We start from the raw sequence: 17472 nt of genomic DNA on the forward strand, positions 1-17472 counted from the left end.
AATATCTCTCAGAAACATTCTATCCCTCACCTTATCCTTTTCTCTTTTAACCCTTAAATATTTGTAAAAGGATCGGATTACTCCCTCTCACTTTTTCTGAGGCCAAGGCCCTCAAAGCCTAAGAGGAGGGAAGTTTTGTGCTTTCATGTTAGGAAATCATCATTAATTTATTAAGCTTCACTGAGGTTGTAAATAAAAGTCATATATAACAGTTGATACCACTTCTTCAGACTACTGGTGTCTTATTAAGGAATTTTTTTTTAATTAAAAAAAATTTTTTTCGCCGCACCACATGGCTTGTGGGATGTTAGTTCCCCAGCCAGGGATCAAACCTGGGCCCTCGGCAGTGAAAGTGCGGAGTCCTAACCACTGGACCGCCAGGGAATTCCCTAATTTAAAAAAATAGAAGATGGAAGTTTTTTTATTTTTTATGGAACTCAAGATATTTTGCTTAATAAAGTATGGGAAATATAGAGCAGGAGTTTAATCTTCACAGTGCCATGGTCCGATTTTTTAAAGATCCCTGTCCAGCAGCAGAGCAAGACAGAGCAAAGTAAAGCTACCTATCCCAGTTGCAGCAGAGGCAGGACACTGGAAATATCTGGGAGGATGTGAGGAATGGCTCCGATCAGCCCATCAGCTACACGATACACCTTGACATTGAGGATTAGAGGCTCTGAGTTACAGAAAAAGGGTGGGGAGCAAGTTAAACAGGAAACAGAAGTCATTTGCTTAGATTGTTGTCTACAACGCTGTGGTCTCTGTAAGAGCTGCGTTATACAGCTTGAACTGAAATAGAAGATTAGTTGAAATCACGATTCCATGTTGGATCAAACAATCCCAAATGACAGTAAGACCATTTTATAATGAACTCCTTTCTTCCATCAGCAAGGATATAGTGCCAGATTATCTACTTTTTTGTTGTTGCTAAACATTATTGTGTGCTAATCAAAAGTCCAGCACTGTGTGGGGCACTGAGAATACAAAAATAAATGAGAAGAGTTCCTGCTTTCAAGAAGTTCACACTCTGGTAGAACAGAGCAAAAGGAAACAATTGCAAGATGTGATAGATAATATAATAGAGGCATGTAAAAGGGGGGAATAATCAATTCTGCCTGGGAATAGTAAAGTCATGAGGAAGACACATCTGAGCTAGAACTTGCTAGATGTGTTTAAACCAAATGTTTATTTTTCTTCCATTATTATTGTAAAACATTAGAGAAAATTTGGAAAATTGAACTGAGTTTTCTAGGATGAGTTTATCAGGTAAAAGTCTAATATTTTAGAGAAATCAAAATCATTCTTTCATATATTCATTCAGCGAGTATTTATTGCCTCAGCCCCCTGCTCGATTCCAGGAATGCAAGAAACAGTTCTTGCCACAAGGCGCTTTCAAGCTGGTGGGATGACAGAGTGATCAAAGACAACTGCCACACAATGTGAAACTGCATAGCAAGCACGGAGGCTTTGGAAGCACCTGGCAACCTCTAATCTGGATAGACTGAAGACACTGAGATTTACACTGTCAGGCCAGGGTTATATTAAGCACTGTCTTGATTTCATCTATTATTAAATTTGATGACATTTCACAATGTGAAAAAGTGAAGTGGAAAAGTATGAGAAACCCCTAGGACTGTGCCTAACTTCGCCAATGAACAAACATTTCAGCACAAATGTAGTAATTCTGGGAGTTACGCCTAGTTTGCCTGCACTTTTCCATTCCCCTTCCCGTTGACAAACAGAGTCTCCTAAGGGTTACCTTGGTAAGATTTAGGTGGGAAAAAGAACGACAGTCCAGCCAAGAGGCCCTCCGCCATAGCAGATGCAGCAAGCGTTGGAAGTCATGTTTCTTCCAAAACTCTTGACCTCCTTCTCTGAGCCCAGTTCTGTGCTAGCTCCGTGCGTAAATGAAGACTAAACGCCTGCAAAGTGGGCAAACGATACAGCAAAGAAACTCACACCGGGTAATCGTAGGGAAAGAAACATTTAACAGTCTTCATATACTCTCATACTTTAACCCTTATCACAACTGTATCCATCCAGGCGATCAAACAGGTTCCTAGAAGAGACGGTCAGCGACCTGCTCGAGGCCACAACGCTGAGAGCACACAGCCAACGCCCTGCCCCGGGGGCGCAAGCGCCACCGCGCGGCCCGCAGCGGGAGAGCGCCGGGCCTCCGAGAATTCCGGCCCAACACCCAGAACGTGCGGTGGGCGCCTCCGTTTCTCCTCCCCGGTTCTTCAATGGCTAGCACCGCGCCGGGCTCGCCGGGCTCGCCGGGCTTCGTCGGTCTCAGCCGGGCGGCCGAAAAGGAGGTCCCTGCGTGGTGTGGGCCTCGCCGCCGCCCCAGGCCCGGCCGACTCCCTGCGTGCTCCAGAGTCGAAGGCGCTCTGAGAAGGGCAGGTGGCGTCCGGATCCCGCCACGTCTCGGCCCTCGAGGCCCCTTCTGCGCCCCCCAGCACAGGTAAGCAGGTCCGCCCGCCGCCCGCGGCCAGAAGCCGGGCCACCTCGCGCTACAAATGCCTGCGCGGGGGCGCAACCGTGGGCGGTTGGTCGGGCCGCAGGGTCTTACCAGTCAGCGCGAGTCCGGGAGGCCCGGAGGCGGCGTTGCGGCGGGGTCGCCCGGCTTGGTGTCCTTCCCAGTCCGTGTGTCCTGCGAGCCCGAGTCTGCGGGGCTCTCCTTCCAGCGGCGCGGGGGCTTCGCGGGTCGGGCGGCGCGGCAGAGATGTGCTCGACGCCGGGGCTGCCGACGCCGGGGGCCTCGCTGGTGCTACGGGTGTCCTTCGTGGACGTGCAGCCTGCGGTGATCCCCGTGCAGCTCTGGGGGCTGGTGGGCGAAAGGCGGGACGAGTACGTGAGGCTGAGCCGGGAGATCCAGGAAGCGGCGGCGGCCGCGCACGGCCCATGGGCGCTGGGCGGCACCTCGGCCTCGCCGGGCGAGCTGTGCCTGGTGCAGGCAGGTCTGCTGTGGCACCGCGGCCGCGTAGTCAGCCGGCAGGCGCAGGAGAGCCGCGTCTTCCTGCTGGACGAGGGTCGCACCATCACGGTCGGCGCGGGCTCGCTGGCGCCTGGGCGCAGCGAGTTCTTCCACCTGCCGTCGGAGGTGCTGGGCTGCGTGCTGGCTGGCCTGGTGCCTGCGGGCGGCAGCGGCGGCGTGGGCGGGGCCGAGCCCCAGCACTGGGCTGCCAGCGCCGTGGACTTCCTTAGCAACCTGCAGGGCAAGGAGATGCACGGACGGGTCCTGGACGTGCTGCTGCTCCACCGTCTGGTCCTCCTGGAGGTGCCCGAGCTGAGCCAGCAGATGCAGGAGCTCGGCCTGGCCCGGCAGGTGCCCGACGGCCTTTTCCGCTCCCTGCTCAAGCGCTACCTCTCGGCCACCGCGGCTGTCCTGGGCCCCGGGGCCCCAGTCGTCCCGCGAATCCCGCCCAAGCAGGAGCAGGCTGGCCTGGATTACTTCTACCCCCAGCTGCAGCTGGGCGTGACGGAGCCCATGGTGGTCACCCAGGTGTGCCATCCCCACCGCATTCACTGCCGGCTCCGCAGCTTCTCGCAGGAGGTCCACCGCCTCTCCGAGAGCATGGCCCAGATATATAGGGGTTCCCCCGGGACAGGGGATGAGAACTATACCAGTGCCACCTGGGAGGAGAGGGAGGAGAGCCCAGACAAGCCGGGCTCTCCGTGCGCATCCTGCGGGTTGGATGGACATTGGTACAGAGCACTCTTGCTTGAGACTTTCCGGCCGCAGCGCTGTGCCCAGGTGCTTCATGTGGACTATGGAAGGAAGGAGTTAGTGAGTTGTAATAGCCTTCGCTACTTGCTGCCCGAATATTTTCGAATACCCGTGGTGACATACCCTTGCGCTTTGTACGGACTCTGGGATGGTGGCAGAGGCTGGTCTCGGTCACAGGTCGGTGACCTGAAGGCACTGTTTCTGGGCCAGGCAGTGAACGCAAAGATTGAATTTTACTCTTCCTTTGAGCATGTGTATTACGTCACCCTGTATGGAGAAGATGGGATTAATCTTAACTGTGTGTTCGGAGTACAGTCCTGTTGCTTGGCTGACCGATTGCTTCAGAGCCAGGGAATAGAGGAGGAGGAGGAGGGGGGCGGGGAGGAGGAACCAGAAACAGCTTTTCAGTCTCAGTCTCCTGCTGAAGAAGTGGATGAAGAGATTTCACTCCCAGCCTTGAGGTCTATCAGGTTAAAGATGAACGCCTTCTATGATGCCCAGGTGGAGTTTGTGAAAAATCCTTCTGAGTTTTGGATTAGGTTGAGGAAACACAATGGCACCTTCAGCAAATTAATGAGGAGAATGTGCAGTTTCTATGCCTCTGCCAGTAAGCTGGATGGTGTTATTTTGAAACCTGAAGCCGATGACCTTTGCTGTGTGAAATGGAAAGAAAGTGGCTATTATCGGGCTATGGTCACTCGATTAGACGACAAGAGTGTGGATGTATTCTTCGTTGACCGGGGCAATTCAGAAAATATGGACCGGTATGATGTGAGAATGCTGCTCCCTCAGTTTAGGCGGCTACCAATACTGGCCCTGAGGTGCACCCTGGCCGATATTTGGCCTTTGGGAAAAAATTGGAGCCAGGAGGCAATTTCCTTTTTTAAAAAGACTGTGCTGCACAAAGAATTAGTTATCCATGTCCTTGATAAGCAGGATAGTCAGTATGTTATTGAGATTCTCGATGAATCAAGAACAGGGGAAGAAAACATTAGTAAGGTAATTGCTCAGGCCGGATTTGCCAAGTATCAGGAATTTGAAACAAAGGAATATATTTGCAAAAGTGCCCACTCTCCAGGGCATGTTTCAAACCATTTTACTGCAGACAGTAACAAAATATCTTCTGCCAAGAAGGAAGTAGAACACAAAGTCAAGAGAGAGGGTGAAACTACAGCTGTTCCAGAAACTGTGAATGACACAACAGTTGTGACAAACGTTTCAACTGGACTAGTTGTACAGGACAAAGAGAAAAGAGTGTCTGTTTACTCTCCTCTTGTACAGAATTTCTTGGACATTAAGCCAGGCTCTTCTTGTAAAGAGGAGCTAGAAGTTGGAAGTACAGTAGAAGTCAAAGTGTCTCATGTTGAAAACCCTGGCTATTTCTGGTGCCAGCTGACCAGGAACATAGAAGGCTTTAAAGCGCTAATGTGTAGTATTCAGGACCATTGCAAGAATACAGCTACTCCCTACCAGGGAACCACCCCTGCTTGTTTGGCAAAACGAACAGCAAATGGAAAATGGTCCAGAGCTCTGATTACTGGGGCACAATCTTCAGAGCATGTCAACGTCATATTTGTAGATTATGGAGACAAAGAAACGGTATCTGTGAAGAATATTTATTCAATTAGTGAAGAGTTTCTCAAGGTTAAGGTTCAAGCGTTTAGGTGCAGCCTTTATAATTTAATTCAACCAACGGGTCACAATCCTTTTGTTTGGGATGAAAAGGCAATCCAAGCTTTTAGTGAATTTGTGCACAAGGCATGGGAAGACAATGTAGAATTAAAATGCACAATATTTGCTTTGGCTTCCATTCACGTTGAAGAACTGTTTAATGTTGTGGATTTGCTAACACCTTTCCAGAGTGCATGCCATTTTTTGGTAGAACAGAGACTTGCAAGACCAGTAAAACTTCAGAAGCCTCTGGTGTCCTCTGTTCAGCTCCATTCTTACTACTATTCTACACATGGTATGAAAATTGGAAGTGAAGAATCAGTGTATATAACACATGTCGATGACCCTTGGACATTTTATTGCCAGCTGGGAAGAAATGCAAATATTTTAGAACAGTTGTCATATCATATTACACAATTAAGTAAAGTTTTGCTGAATTTAAAAACATCTCCCTTGGTCCCCAGCACATTGTGCCTTGCCAGGTATACCGACGGAAACTGGTATAGGGGGATAATCATAGAAAAAGAACCAAATAAAGTCTTTTTTGTTGATTTTGGGAATAGTTATGTGGTAACAAATGATGATCTGCTTCCAATACCTAGCGATGCATATGACATCTTACTTCTGCCCATGCAAGCCATTAAATGTTCATTATCTGATATTCCTGATCATATACCAGAAGAAGTCACAACGCGGTTTCAGGAGACTATTTCAGAGAAGTCATTGAAGGCTTTGGTTGTAGCAAAAGATCCAGATGGAAGACTGATTATAGAACTATATGACAACAGCATTCAAATTAATGCTAATATTAATGAGAAGTTAGGACTCCTAGGTTCCAAAGGCGGGACAAGAAAAAAAGAAAGTGAATCACTCCTCTCTACACCTGAAACTCTTGAAGCAAAAAAGGAAGCTGTGAAGTTGTCACCTACACAGTATTTAAGTAAATCAATAGAGAACAAATCAGACAGTTTGGTGATCTTAGGAGAATCATACAAACCTCAGATCAGCTCAGCATGTAAGGAAATCAAATTTTCATGCAGTTCAATGAAGACAAACTTAGTCACTCAGTATCCGGACTCTGTGGCAAATAAAAATAATCAAGTGTCTCCATTACCAGTAGAAAAGAAATTAGTAAGTTTGGCTGAGCCCCCTTTGAAAGCCACAAAACTAGAAGCCGCTCTTCCAGAGAGAAAAATAGGAGATTCATGTAACAAAGGTTTGCCTCTAAAATTTTCTGAGTTCCCTCAGAAGACTATAATGCCTGGCTTTAAAACAACTGTGTATGTTTCTCATATAAATGACCTTTCAGACTTTTATGTTCAACTAACAGAAGATGAGGCTGAAATTGATCGTCTTTCAGAGAGGTTAAACACTGTTAGAACAAGGCCTGAATATTATGCAGGTCCACCTTTGCAAAGAGGAGATATAATATGTGCTGTTTTCCCAGAAGACAATTTATGGTATCGTGCTGTGGTCAAGGAACATCAACCCAATGACCTTCTCTCTGTGCAGTTTATAGATTATGGCAATGTTTCTGTGGTTCACACCAACACAGTAGGCAAACTTGACCTTGTTAATGCACTATCACCCAGACTGTGCATTCACTGTTCCTTAAGGGGACTTGGGGCTCCTAAGATTTTAAACCATAAGGAAATGATGAATTACTTTTCCCGAAGGACAGAGGAGGCGCAACTAAGATGCGAATTTGTTCAGTTTCAAGACAAATGGGAAGTTATTCTTGCTGATGAACATGGGATCATAGCAGAAGATATGATGAGCAGGTACGCTTTCAGTGAAAAATCTCAAATAGGACTTTCTACCCAAATAGTTAAAGGTGCCTGTTCAAAGTCTGTCAACAGAACAGGCGTAGACACTTCTGTATTTCTTAACTGGTATAATCCAAAGATGAAGATGATACAAGCTTATGCCACAGTGATCGATGGACCTGAATATTTTTGGTGTCAGTTTGCGGACACAGAGAAACTTCAGTATTTAGAAGTGGAAGTACAAACTGCTGGAGAGCAGGTGACAGCTTGGGGAAGCTGCATCTCCTGCCCTCATATGGGAGATCCTTGCATAGTGAGATACAGAGAAGACGGGCATTATTACAGGGCACTTGTCACCAATATTTGTGAAGATTCTCTTGTGTCCGTCAGGCTTGTGGACTTTGGAAACGTTGAAGACTGTGTGGACCCCAAAGCCCTCTGGAACATCCCTTCTGAACTGTTGGCAGTTCCCATGCAAGCCTTTCCATGTTGCCTCTCAGGATTTAATATTTCAGAAGGTGCATGCCCTCAAGAGGGAAATGACTACTTTTATGAAATAGTAACAGAAGATATGTTGGAGATAACAGTATTAGAAATCAAAAGGGATGTTTGTGATATCCTTTTAGCCATCGTTGACTTGAAAAGCAAAGGCGAAAGTATTAGTGAGAAAATGAAGAAATATTCTAAGATTGGTGTGAGTGACAGTGACCTGCCCTATGAAAACAATGGCGTAGACATAAAGGGAGCTCTTGGGTCCCCCAATCCAGATGTTGGACTTCAGAAACCAAGTAGCAAAGCTGGACAAGAGAAAGCACTCTGTGTCAAATCACAGACAGGTAAGCTCTTGGAAAGAATTGACAAAGACTTAAACATCATTGAAACCAAACCAGGTAAATTCTTTGTCCCCGAAACTGATAACATTTTTGAAACTTTTGAAAACCCAGGCAAAGATGAAAGTGGCACTGAGATGCTGGAAGGTAAAGTCGAGTGCCATCTGGGTGACAAAGCAAAGTTTGATGATAAGTACCTAATTACAGGATTTAGCGCATTGTTACCACATGCCACCGAAACAAAGGAGGCCCTGGAACTGAATTCCCTCGAGGTAGAGCTTTCTCCTGATGATGAGTCCAGAGAATTCCTGGAGCTGGAATTCATTGAATTGCAGCATTCCTTAGTTGCAGAGGAGGGGAAAGAAGAGCTGGGCCTGGTGCCTCTGTCTGTGCCTCTTCGCCAAGGCTGTGACCCAGCGGCCAACCTGCCACCATTGGCAGGGCTACTGCCCCTCAACTGTGAAGCCGAGAAACAGCCTGAACTAGAATTACCTACAGCCCAGCTGTGTCTAGAGGACAAAATAAACCCATTGTCTTTAAGAGTTAGTCGGAAAGCCCAAGAGTCCCTGTGTGCTGAGGACGCAAGAAGGTCCAGTTGTGCGGAATGCTTTGATGAGGAGCATAGGCTGTGCCAGCAGGGAAAGACCTGCTATGCCAAGATGCAGATTGAAATGAATATCTATAAAGAAGAATGTACAGAACATACATCTCTGTTTAGAGATGCCGTGTCATCGTTGAACTCTGTGTTTTCTGAAGAAGAACCCGGAAGGAAACACAATCACGCTTTACCAGATCATGTCTCGGGTATGTGCGTTTTTTTTTTTGTTGTTGTTGTTGTTTCCCATTCGCTTTTACTTAACTAAGTGAAAAGTACTTATTTGTTTTAAAGAAAAGAGAATAATTCTTATTTGAATTTTTAAAATATTAATTTGGGGGAGGGAAGATTAAAACCTGAGAAGAGAATCAGATTTGGATTTTACGAAGGGTATTTTAAACGTGGGTAATTAAGTAGTAAAATCAACGTAAAATAATTCTTTATATGCTGGGTGAAATGCTGAATTATTAATTTTGCTTTTAAAAATAGAATGCTTCAAGTCTGTGTCTCCAAAAAGTAATCACATTTAAAATATAAACAAATCATCTCTAAAATCAAGAGGTTATGTTTTTTGGTAAGTTTTGAAAAATATAGTGTTCCTTTGCCAAGCATAATAATGTAGGCATGAATTTACAGTAGGGATCATTTCAGCACAGTGTTTTTTTGCGGTACGCGGGCCTCTCATTGTTGTGGCCTCTACCGTTGCGGAGCACAGGCTCCAGACGCGCAGGCTCAGCGGCCATGGCTCACGGGCCCAGCCGCTCCGCGGCATGTGGGATCCTCCCGGACCGGGGCACGAACCCACGTCCCCTGCATCGGCAGGCGGACTCCCAACCACTGCGCCACCAGGGAAGCCCCAACACAGTTTTAAGAATTAACTGTTTTGCTTCATCATATACCTTGCCATTCGTTTAGAAGCCCTTAAAAAAATGGAGTTAGGGAGCCTGTATTAATCAAGCAAGTTTACAGCCATGAGTAAATATTGGAGAACATTAATTGTCATTAACTTTTTTATAAATTATTTTTGCTGCTATTTTCTTGGCTACTTAACGAGACTTGAAAGTTACACAAAATAGCTATCTTTTAGGTTTTTTAAAAAAATAATCAATGTTAAACTTTTTAAGTGTCAATTTTTATATTAGATTTGAGCCATTGTACAAAATAGAGAAAACAATAGACTAAGGAGAATGAAAATCATCATAATCCCAGCACCAAGAAATGGCCACTGTGAATGCTATGATGGTGTATATACTTCCTTCCTGACGTTTCTCACCCTTTCTGTGTGTGTCTACTCACATACAGTTTAAAAAACTAACTAGAGGTCATACTGTCATACAGTGTTGAATCCTGCGTTTTAATCCCTTAAATATGCTTTCAAAAATATTTTAGTTCTGTAGTATGCCATCCTGTGGATGTACAGTAATTTATTTAAATACCAGCCTGGATTTTTAGTCCTCATTGTCACATTTTAATAATAAGTAACAGCTTTGTGATAAAAGTGTCTGCTCACTTGTATGTACCATGCTGCTTTGCTGTAGAAATGGCTGTTGTAACCACAGACCACATTCCATGTGGCTATAATAGCCAGCTTTAAGTAGTAACTCTCAACGTTAGAAATCAGATTCACATCCTTAAAAAAACAGCACATCATGGTCGTGTTTTTTGAGGAGAGCGGTAAGGAATTATACGGGGAAGGGCCACTGGAAGAATTTAAAAATAAAATCGAGGGAGGGAGGCTTAGAACATGTCGTACCGTATGTGATATTGATGGTACGAGAATAGTAAATGCATGTTGGGGAAATGCTTTGCTTGCATATCTTTAAAGAATTAAGAGGTATGCATTGAGTCTTGCTCTATTCAATTTGGCAGCTCAACCAGAGAACACCTACACTCTGAGAGGATTTACTGTGGGATCCAAATGTGTTGTGTGGTCAAGTCTAAGAAACACGTGGTCTAAATGTGAGATTTTGGAATTAGCTGAAGAAGGCACGAGGGTATGTAAAACTGAAGTAATTTGTCTCAAAATGGACTTGCAGATTGTTAAGGAAATTTTACCAAACTTTATCAGACTAGAAAATCCAATTGAATAGATTATTTACCTGCTCATTCCCCCTGATAATTTGATGCAGTGCAAAAATCATTTTAAAAGTTCCTATGTAAGCATCCAGGGCTCTTTCATCTCCCTTACTCCCGAAATCCTATCTGTCAGTCACTGAGTTCTGCACTTTCCACTTCTTATCTCTTTGTTAAAACTTTTTATACCTAATGCCACTGTCTTGATTAAGTCTCTCATTTCACAGCTAGATGCCTCTAATAACCTTCTATTGGTTTACTTCTAGTCTTTATTCAGTTGATTCTCCACACTGCCAGTGTGAAGTTTGTCAGATGCAAATCTGACTCCATCATTCGCTTGTGGAAAACCTCTTGGAAACCTCCAGTAGATTGTGTTTTTCCTGTGGTCTGAAAACCACCTTAATCAGAATCACCTGGCACATTTCTTAAATGTATTGATGGATTCCTGGACCTTGCCCTGGCTGTCTGATTGAGGATTTCCAGGGGAAGGACGAGTAACGTATACTCTTGCACCATGAAAATTTGAGACCCTCAAGTCTGGAAAAGTCATTAACATGCCACAGGAGGTTCTCTGGGGTTGAGTGTCCATGTACTTCTCCAGCCTTAGGTCTTACTCCTTTGGGTTTTGTATCTTATATTAGATGAACACCATACTGCTTGATTTCTCATATATACTCTTGTGTTTGGCTTCTTTGATATAGTTAATAATGCAGTCCTATTTGCCTGTATTCTGTCCCCTTCCCAAACTGGATAATTTCCACTTATCTTTAAAAGATTAGCCATTGCCTCTTCCAGGAAGCATTCACTAGCATTATTTTCTAAATCTCTCCATCTCTTCACTCCTCTCTGTCCCCCGCCAACAAAAGCTTTATACCTGTGTTGTATTCCTATACCTCCTGTTGCAGGAGTCTGTACTTCCTACACTGTACTGTAACTGTCTGCTTAGTGGTCTGTTCCTCCACCAAATTTTGAACTTCTTGAGATCTAAATTTTATGCCTTTGATCTCTAGGCACAGATACTCAATGTACATTTTTTGAACTGAAGTACCATTGAGTTGAAATGTAATATTGATGTTTAATAAAATTTAATTACCTTTTCAAGTATTTCCTTTTAAAAATGGTTGCTGTGGTACATACATCAGTCACAGCTTTTGGAATGACCAGTTTTTACTATTGTTTTTCTCCTGTAGGTTTTGAACCTTTCAAATGGTATGGAGGAGGTAGTGAACCCTGAGAATGTCTGGAATGGTATACCCAAATTGGATAGGAGTCCATGTGAGGTATGGGTTTATGTAAATAGTAATTAATGAGAGTGTTCTCTTTCATTTTGAAAGGTGACTGGAACTATTTCCAAAGCCCTTGTGTTTAGGAATAATAGAGGAAGAAATACTACTATTGTAATAACAACAGTGGAAAATAGCAATAATGCAATGTTTCTAGATTTTATGCCCAGTGTCTCTTATTAATGTTTTACTCACTGATTTTCATTTTGGGATTTCAAAAAAGGAAAATTGTTTGGCATTTGTGACCTTTATGAAATACGTTTGATGCAGAAAATCTGGGAATATGACAAAGTTAAAAAGAGGAAGTATCAATCACCTGTAATACATCCTTCCAAAGGCAAACGGACTGATCAGTTTGGTTTTCTTTAATAATCTTTCTGTTTATATGGAATATAAATATATCATCTACATATTTTGAACATGGTTATTTCATTGTACATTCAGTTTTATATTCTGTGTTCTTCATTTAAGATTATATGGTAGGCAATCTCCCATGCTGTTATGATACGTCTAGACATTTGAGTTTATCCTATTTGCAGTTTGTTGAACTTCTTGCTACAAAATCTGTATCTGGTAGTTCCAGTATCTCGTCATGGCAGGGTTTTCATCTACTGATTGTCTTAAGAAATGATTAGCCTTTCCTCGTTCGTTGTATGTTGAGTAATTTTGGATTATATTCTGAATGTTTTGAATATGATGTTGTAAGACTTTGGAGGCTGTTAAAATCTTCTGGAAAATGTTAAAGTTTTTCTTTTAGCAGGTGGTCAACCTGATTAGGTTCATACCACAAGTTCTCTCTCTCTCTCTCTCTCTGTGTTTGGTGGTTCCAGTGTCAGTTTAGTCTTCAACGTCTTTGCTATAATGTTTGGGTCTGCGCAGGGCATAAGCCACAGAGGGGTTAGTCTAGAACTTGGGCAGAGGTTTATACAGTCACTCAGGGGTTAAAGAGTTAGCTATGCTTTTCTTTTCTTGATTCTGTTCTGCATTTGCATCGTTTGGGATGACCTTAGGTTCACATATAATATTAGGGGTTCAAATTTTCCAATTCCTGTCCTCTCTGAGATTTCCTCCATACTTTGAGGCTCCAAGGGTCCTCTCTTATTCAGCCCCCAGGGGCCCCGTTTCCTGGTCCACTGGCCAGAAAGCATGCTTCTCCCAGTGTTTCCCCGCGTGCTGACCAGGCAGCTCTGTTTGACAGGCCTGCCTCTGGTGTGAAGCAGATAGAGAAAAGAGAGAAAAAACCCCCACACCCCACCCCCTGCCTCTAGACTCTTCAGATAACAAAGGGCTGTTTTCCTCAATCCACTGGCCAGCGTCTTCTCTCAGATTTGTAGGTGCCTGCACTGTGACTGCTGTGCAGAAAAAGTAAAACAGTGAAGGGGTTTCCCCCCACACGCCCCACCCTTTAGTATTCGGGGCCTCTTTCCCCACTCCACTGGCTAGAAAGAGGGGATTTCGCTCAGTTTTGCTGCCCACCCCAGCCTGGCAGCTGTGATTTGGCGTGAAACTCACCCGTTTTGGGTCGTTATTCAAGTTTTTACTACAGTCCTTCTATATTTCTGATCCCATTTACTTTTCAGAAGCCTCAGGTAGTTGCTTTTTGTATTCTTTCCAGAATTTTCCATGGTAATCAGTGTAAGTCAGCTTACTCCATCTTGGCTGCAACCAGAAGGCCATAGCTGCATAATATTACATGACATTACTAGACAATGATTCATTAAACCATTTCTCCTCTTGTTGGACATATAGTGAATTTGTTCACTATAAAAAAATTATTGACCTTCTTCACCTCTTGAAAGCTGAAAATTGGAAAAGGACACTTTAGTCCTTGCATGGAATGCTACAGTGGAGATATTCCAGATAAATGGGTATTTGAAGAATAGAAAATATACTTGACGTTATTCTTCATTATAAAATCAAATTGGCATAGTCTTAATAGGATTACTTTTTGTTGTTCACCATTTTTCTGGTGTATCTATGGTCCCCTTTCTGATTTTAATTATTTTGTATTTACAATAAAGAAGTGGTAGTCATCCAAAGGTTTCTTTTGTTAGGCTGTATTCCAGACAGTGGGAAAAGATCTTTACTGCCTATCATTGGATGATAGGTGGTAAAGTTTTTGTTTTAGCAGGTGGTCAACCTGACCTGTGGTCAAAGGTAACTTGTGTTTTTAAAACAAAATACTTTTACCAACCAGAATGGCCAAGTCTTTAAGGTACGATTACCCTGAATCCCTCAAGTAAAAATGGTTCATCCATTTCCATGGATGTTAGCAGCAGGAAAATAAAAACCACTTCAGCTAAAAATGATGAAAAGTAAACAAGAAGAAGATTTCTTGAAATACAGGGAATTTGTTGATTGAATTAATCTTGAAGGTGTATGATAAATTCGTATTTTAAAGGAGTTTTTCAGTGTTAGCTCAGATGTTCAAATGATCTTTGTTAAATAATCTCTTGGAATTTCTTTTGAGATTTTTAGTGTATGTGATGATTCTGTTTTTTGGATGTTCCTGGTTATTGCATGATCTTGTTTGTAAGTAGCACACTGAGGCACATGGAGAATGAAATCAGCTTTTGGTGACTTTAGTATTATGTGAAATATACGCACTAATGAAAGAGAACAAAGAACTAATTGGTTATCAGCCTTGCCAAATATCATCCTAGAAAAATATAAAATATACCAATTTCATAACCTTTTTCAAGAAGTTTTATATGATAATAGGTACAAGGTGAGAACCAAAATATTTTTAAAAATCACGTCAGTCGGAATAATTCCCTGTAGTAATTAGAATGCTCATCTCTTCCCTCTCCCCATTTTTAGAGGACATTAATTTTGTCACGGTAGCACCCATGTAAAGAATTTTCTTGGGACTTCCCTGGCGGTCCAGGGGTTAGGACGCGGCGCTTCCACTGCAGGGGGCACGGGTTCGATCCTGCCCGGGGGAACTAAGGTCCTGCATGCTGCAGCATGGCCCTCCGCCACACACACACACACAAAATTTCTTATTTTTATGTTTCTTTCTCAACTTGAGGTTTTTCTCTTCTTGTTTCAGAAAAGAGGTCTGGAGATGATAGAGATTTAACTGCGTCCATAAACGCGGCCAGTCAGTCAGAAGCTGCTCTTAAACAAGTGCTACCTCGCCCAGACCAACAGAATATTTCAGAAAATTGAGGGCACGTAATCAGAAGAAGTTGTTGTTTCCAAAAAGCTTGATATGTGTCAAAAACAAAACAGATCTCAGGCTGCCTGTGTGGTGTATTCATAGTGCTATTTCTGCATATATGGAGCTGGGATCTTTCCTCTCCCTTTAAATGTGTTATCTTTCTAGTAGCTCACACTGCAAAAAAAAACTATTTGGGTTTCTTCTGAATATAGTGTTTAAAATAGAAAATTATAGGTTTATGACAAGCATATCATATGATGCTACTTGGGAGGGTGGCTTTGTTAGCAGTAAGTCCTTCAAAATTTTTTTCTTTCTGAAGCTTTGCCTTTCTGTCTAGTTTTGACTAATATTCTGTTTGAATTTAGAAGTATACTAATATGACACAAGATTTGAATAACGTTTGTCCTTAAAAGTATAGTGATGTCATTTCATTAAAAAGGAAATATCTGTGGTTCTGGAATATCTGTAGTCGTGGAACGAACCACCATTCTACAATTGGGGGAAACATAGTAATATTATAAATAATAAATAAAAACAATATAATATTTTATATTATAAATAATATATTATAACAATAAATATATTATAAATAAAATATATAATATATTATATATAAATATATAAAATATATTTTAAAATATATATTATATATTAATATATATTATATATAATAAAATAATAATATATTATAAATAATATAATATTTATAAAAATATAAAAATGTTAGCTTTTATGTGTTAATCACTCAGTTGGTACTTTAAATGCATTTTCTCATTTAATTCTTGATTCTGAGGTGCATATTAATGTTATCCACATTTTATAGGTGAGACAATTGAAGCTTTTTAGAGAAGATAAATAATTTGCCTAATGTCAAAGAGCTAGCAAATCTTGGAGGCTTGACCATACCTAGACCCATCTAACTTCAAAGCCCATGCTTTTGAAACCTGGTTTTGCGTAAGTGGTAGTATGCAAAGTATAGGTCCTAGCTTTAGGAAACAGATCTTAGCTATATGCTGCTTACTAGATATGTGACCTGGGTAGGTTATTATAACATTGTTGAGCCTTGACCTTCCTCATCTGTAAAATGGGGTTAATAAAACCTTTCTTGCAGTGGTTTTAAGATTAGAAATAATTTATGTAAAGTGCCAGAAAAGGAGTAGGCATTTGATAAATATTTCCTTCTTTCCCCCAAAAGATACTCAGTATGCACTGTGGTAGGTTGTATTTTTATTTTTTATTTTTTTAATTTTGCGGTACGCGGGTCTCTCACTGTTGTGGCCTCTCCCGTTGCGGAGCACAGGCTCCGAACGGGCAGGCTCCGGACGCGCAGGCTCAGTGGCCATGGCTCACGGGCCCAGCCGCTCTGCGGCATGTGGGATCTTCCCGGACCGGGGCACGAACCCGCGTCCCCTGCATCGGCAGGCGGACTCTCAACCACTGCGCCACCAGGGAAGCCCGGTAGGTTGTATTTTTTAAACTTTAACTCACTGGATCCTTTCAGCAGTTATTTTCTCCTTTCAGCATCAGCATGTGCCACCAACAAAGGATTTTAAAGAGGTGCTAGTGAATGGGACATCAGTGCAATTGGAATGGTTATCCATTTCTAAAATGAGTAAGGAGGTTTGCTACATGTGAATGGGGGAAAAGATGTATGTATATGAAACATTATGAGACCCTGAAGCCTGATGGGAATAGTGAGAATTAAGAACCTTAAAAGTTGGGTATAATTTCAATAAATGAAAAGAAGAGTGTTCTGCATTAAATGTAATTGAGGTAGATGAGTATATTCCTTGTTCCTGGGATAATGATTAGACACATTTGGCTCATTCATGTAGGAGATATAGTTGTGAGTTAATTACTGGGAGAAAGGGTCAGAGAAGATGCATTAGGGTCGGATTATGGAAAGCCATCAGTTTCATGCTAAGCAGTTTAACTCTCTATTTAAAAATGTTTAATCTGAACAGTTAGAGGAGAAATCATATTTCTCAAAATGGGTGTTTTTGCACATTAAAACATTAAGATAGGCCTGAGTGCCAAATCAGAAAACACAGTTACTTATTAACTGGGCAAAAGGAATAGGGATAGAGTAGTTAACCAGGCTTGCTTACTAAGTACTGATTATCCTTGTTCACACAGGCTATAATTAAACTTAATTATGGAGAATTCATAGGAACAAGACCATTCTTAGACAAAAATATACTTAACTGATGAGTGGCAGAAATGTTTATACCCCTTGGGAAACAAAACACATTTTCCGTGACTCCCAGAAACATAAGTGCACAAATCTTTCAGCTACCTTTTTTTTTTTTTCCGGTACGCGGGCCTCTCACTATTGTGGCCTCTCCCGTTGTGGAGCACAGG

At 42.5% G+C, this 17472-nt stretch overlaps 1 protein-coding gene across 2 annotated transcripts; it reads left to right on the plus strand.

The window, feature by feature from the left end:
• The first annotated feature begins 2725 nt into the window (after nt 1–2725).
• Nucleotides 2726–15136, plus strand: TDRD6 (tudor domain containing 6). Of its 2 annotated transcripts, XM_030871107.2 has the most exons (4): nt 2726–8801; nt 10462–10586; nt 11856–11945; nt 15001–15136. In XM_030871107.2, exons 1-4 carry the CDS (start codon nt 2726–2728, stop codon nt 15028–15030), a joined length of 6321 nt encoding a protein of 2106 aa, XP_030726967.2. In that variant the 3' UTR covers nt 15031–15136. The 2 variants fall into 2 exon arrangements, with proteins under 2 accessions (XP_030726967.2, XP_030726968.2); XM_030871108.2 differs by lacking the exon at nt 11856–11945 and having other exon boundaries at nt 15001–15030.
• Nucleotides 15137–17472: the final 2336 nt, after the last annotated feature.

The sequence above is a fragment of the Globicephala melas genome, chromosome 11 (assembly GCF_963455315.2).
Source record: "Globicephala melas chromosome 11, mGloMel1.2, whole genome shotgun sequence".
Lineage (NCBI taxonomy): Eukaryota > Metazoa > Chordata > Mammalia > Artiodactyla > Delphinidae > Globicephala > Globicephala melas.

What these genes read in the sequence shown, in the direction of transcription:
- TDRD6 (XM_030871107.2), top strand. Translation starts at nt 2,726, where the DNA reads ATGTGCTCGACGCCGGGGCTGCCGACGCCGGGGGCCTCGCTGGTGCTA. An exon ending in TTTACCAGATCATGTCTCGG is followed by an intron (nt 8,802 to 10,461) that starts GTATGTGCGTTT and finishes TCAATTTGGCAG; the next exon opens with CTCAACCAGAGAACACCTAC. An exon ending in TAGCTGAAGAAGGCACGAGG is followed by an intron (nt 10,587 to 11,855) that starts GTATGTAAAACT and finishes TTTCTCCTGTAG; the next exon opens with GTTTTGAACCTTTCAAATGG.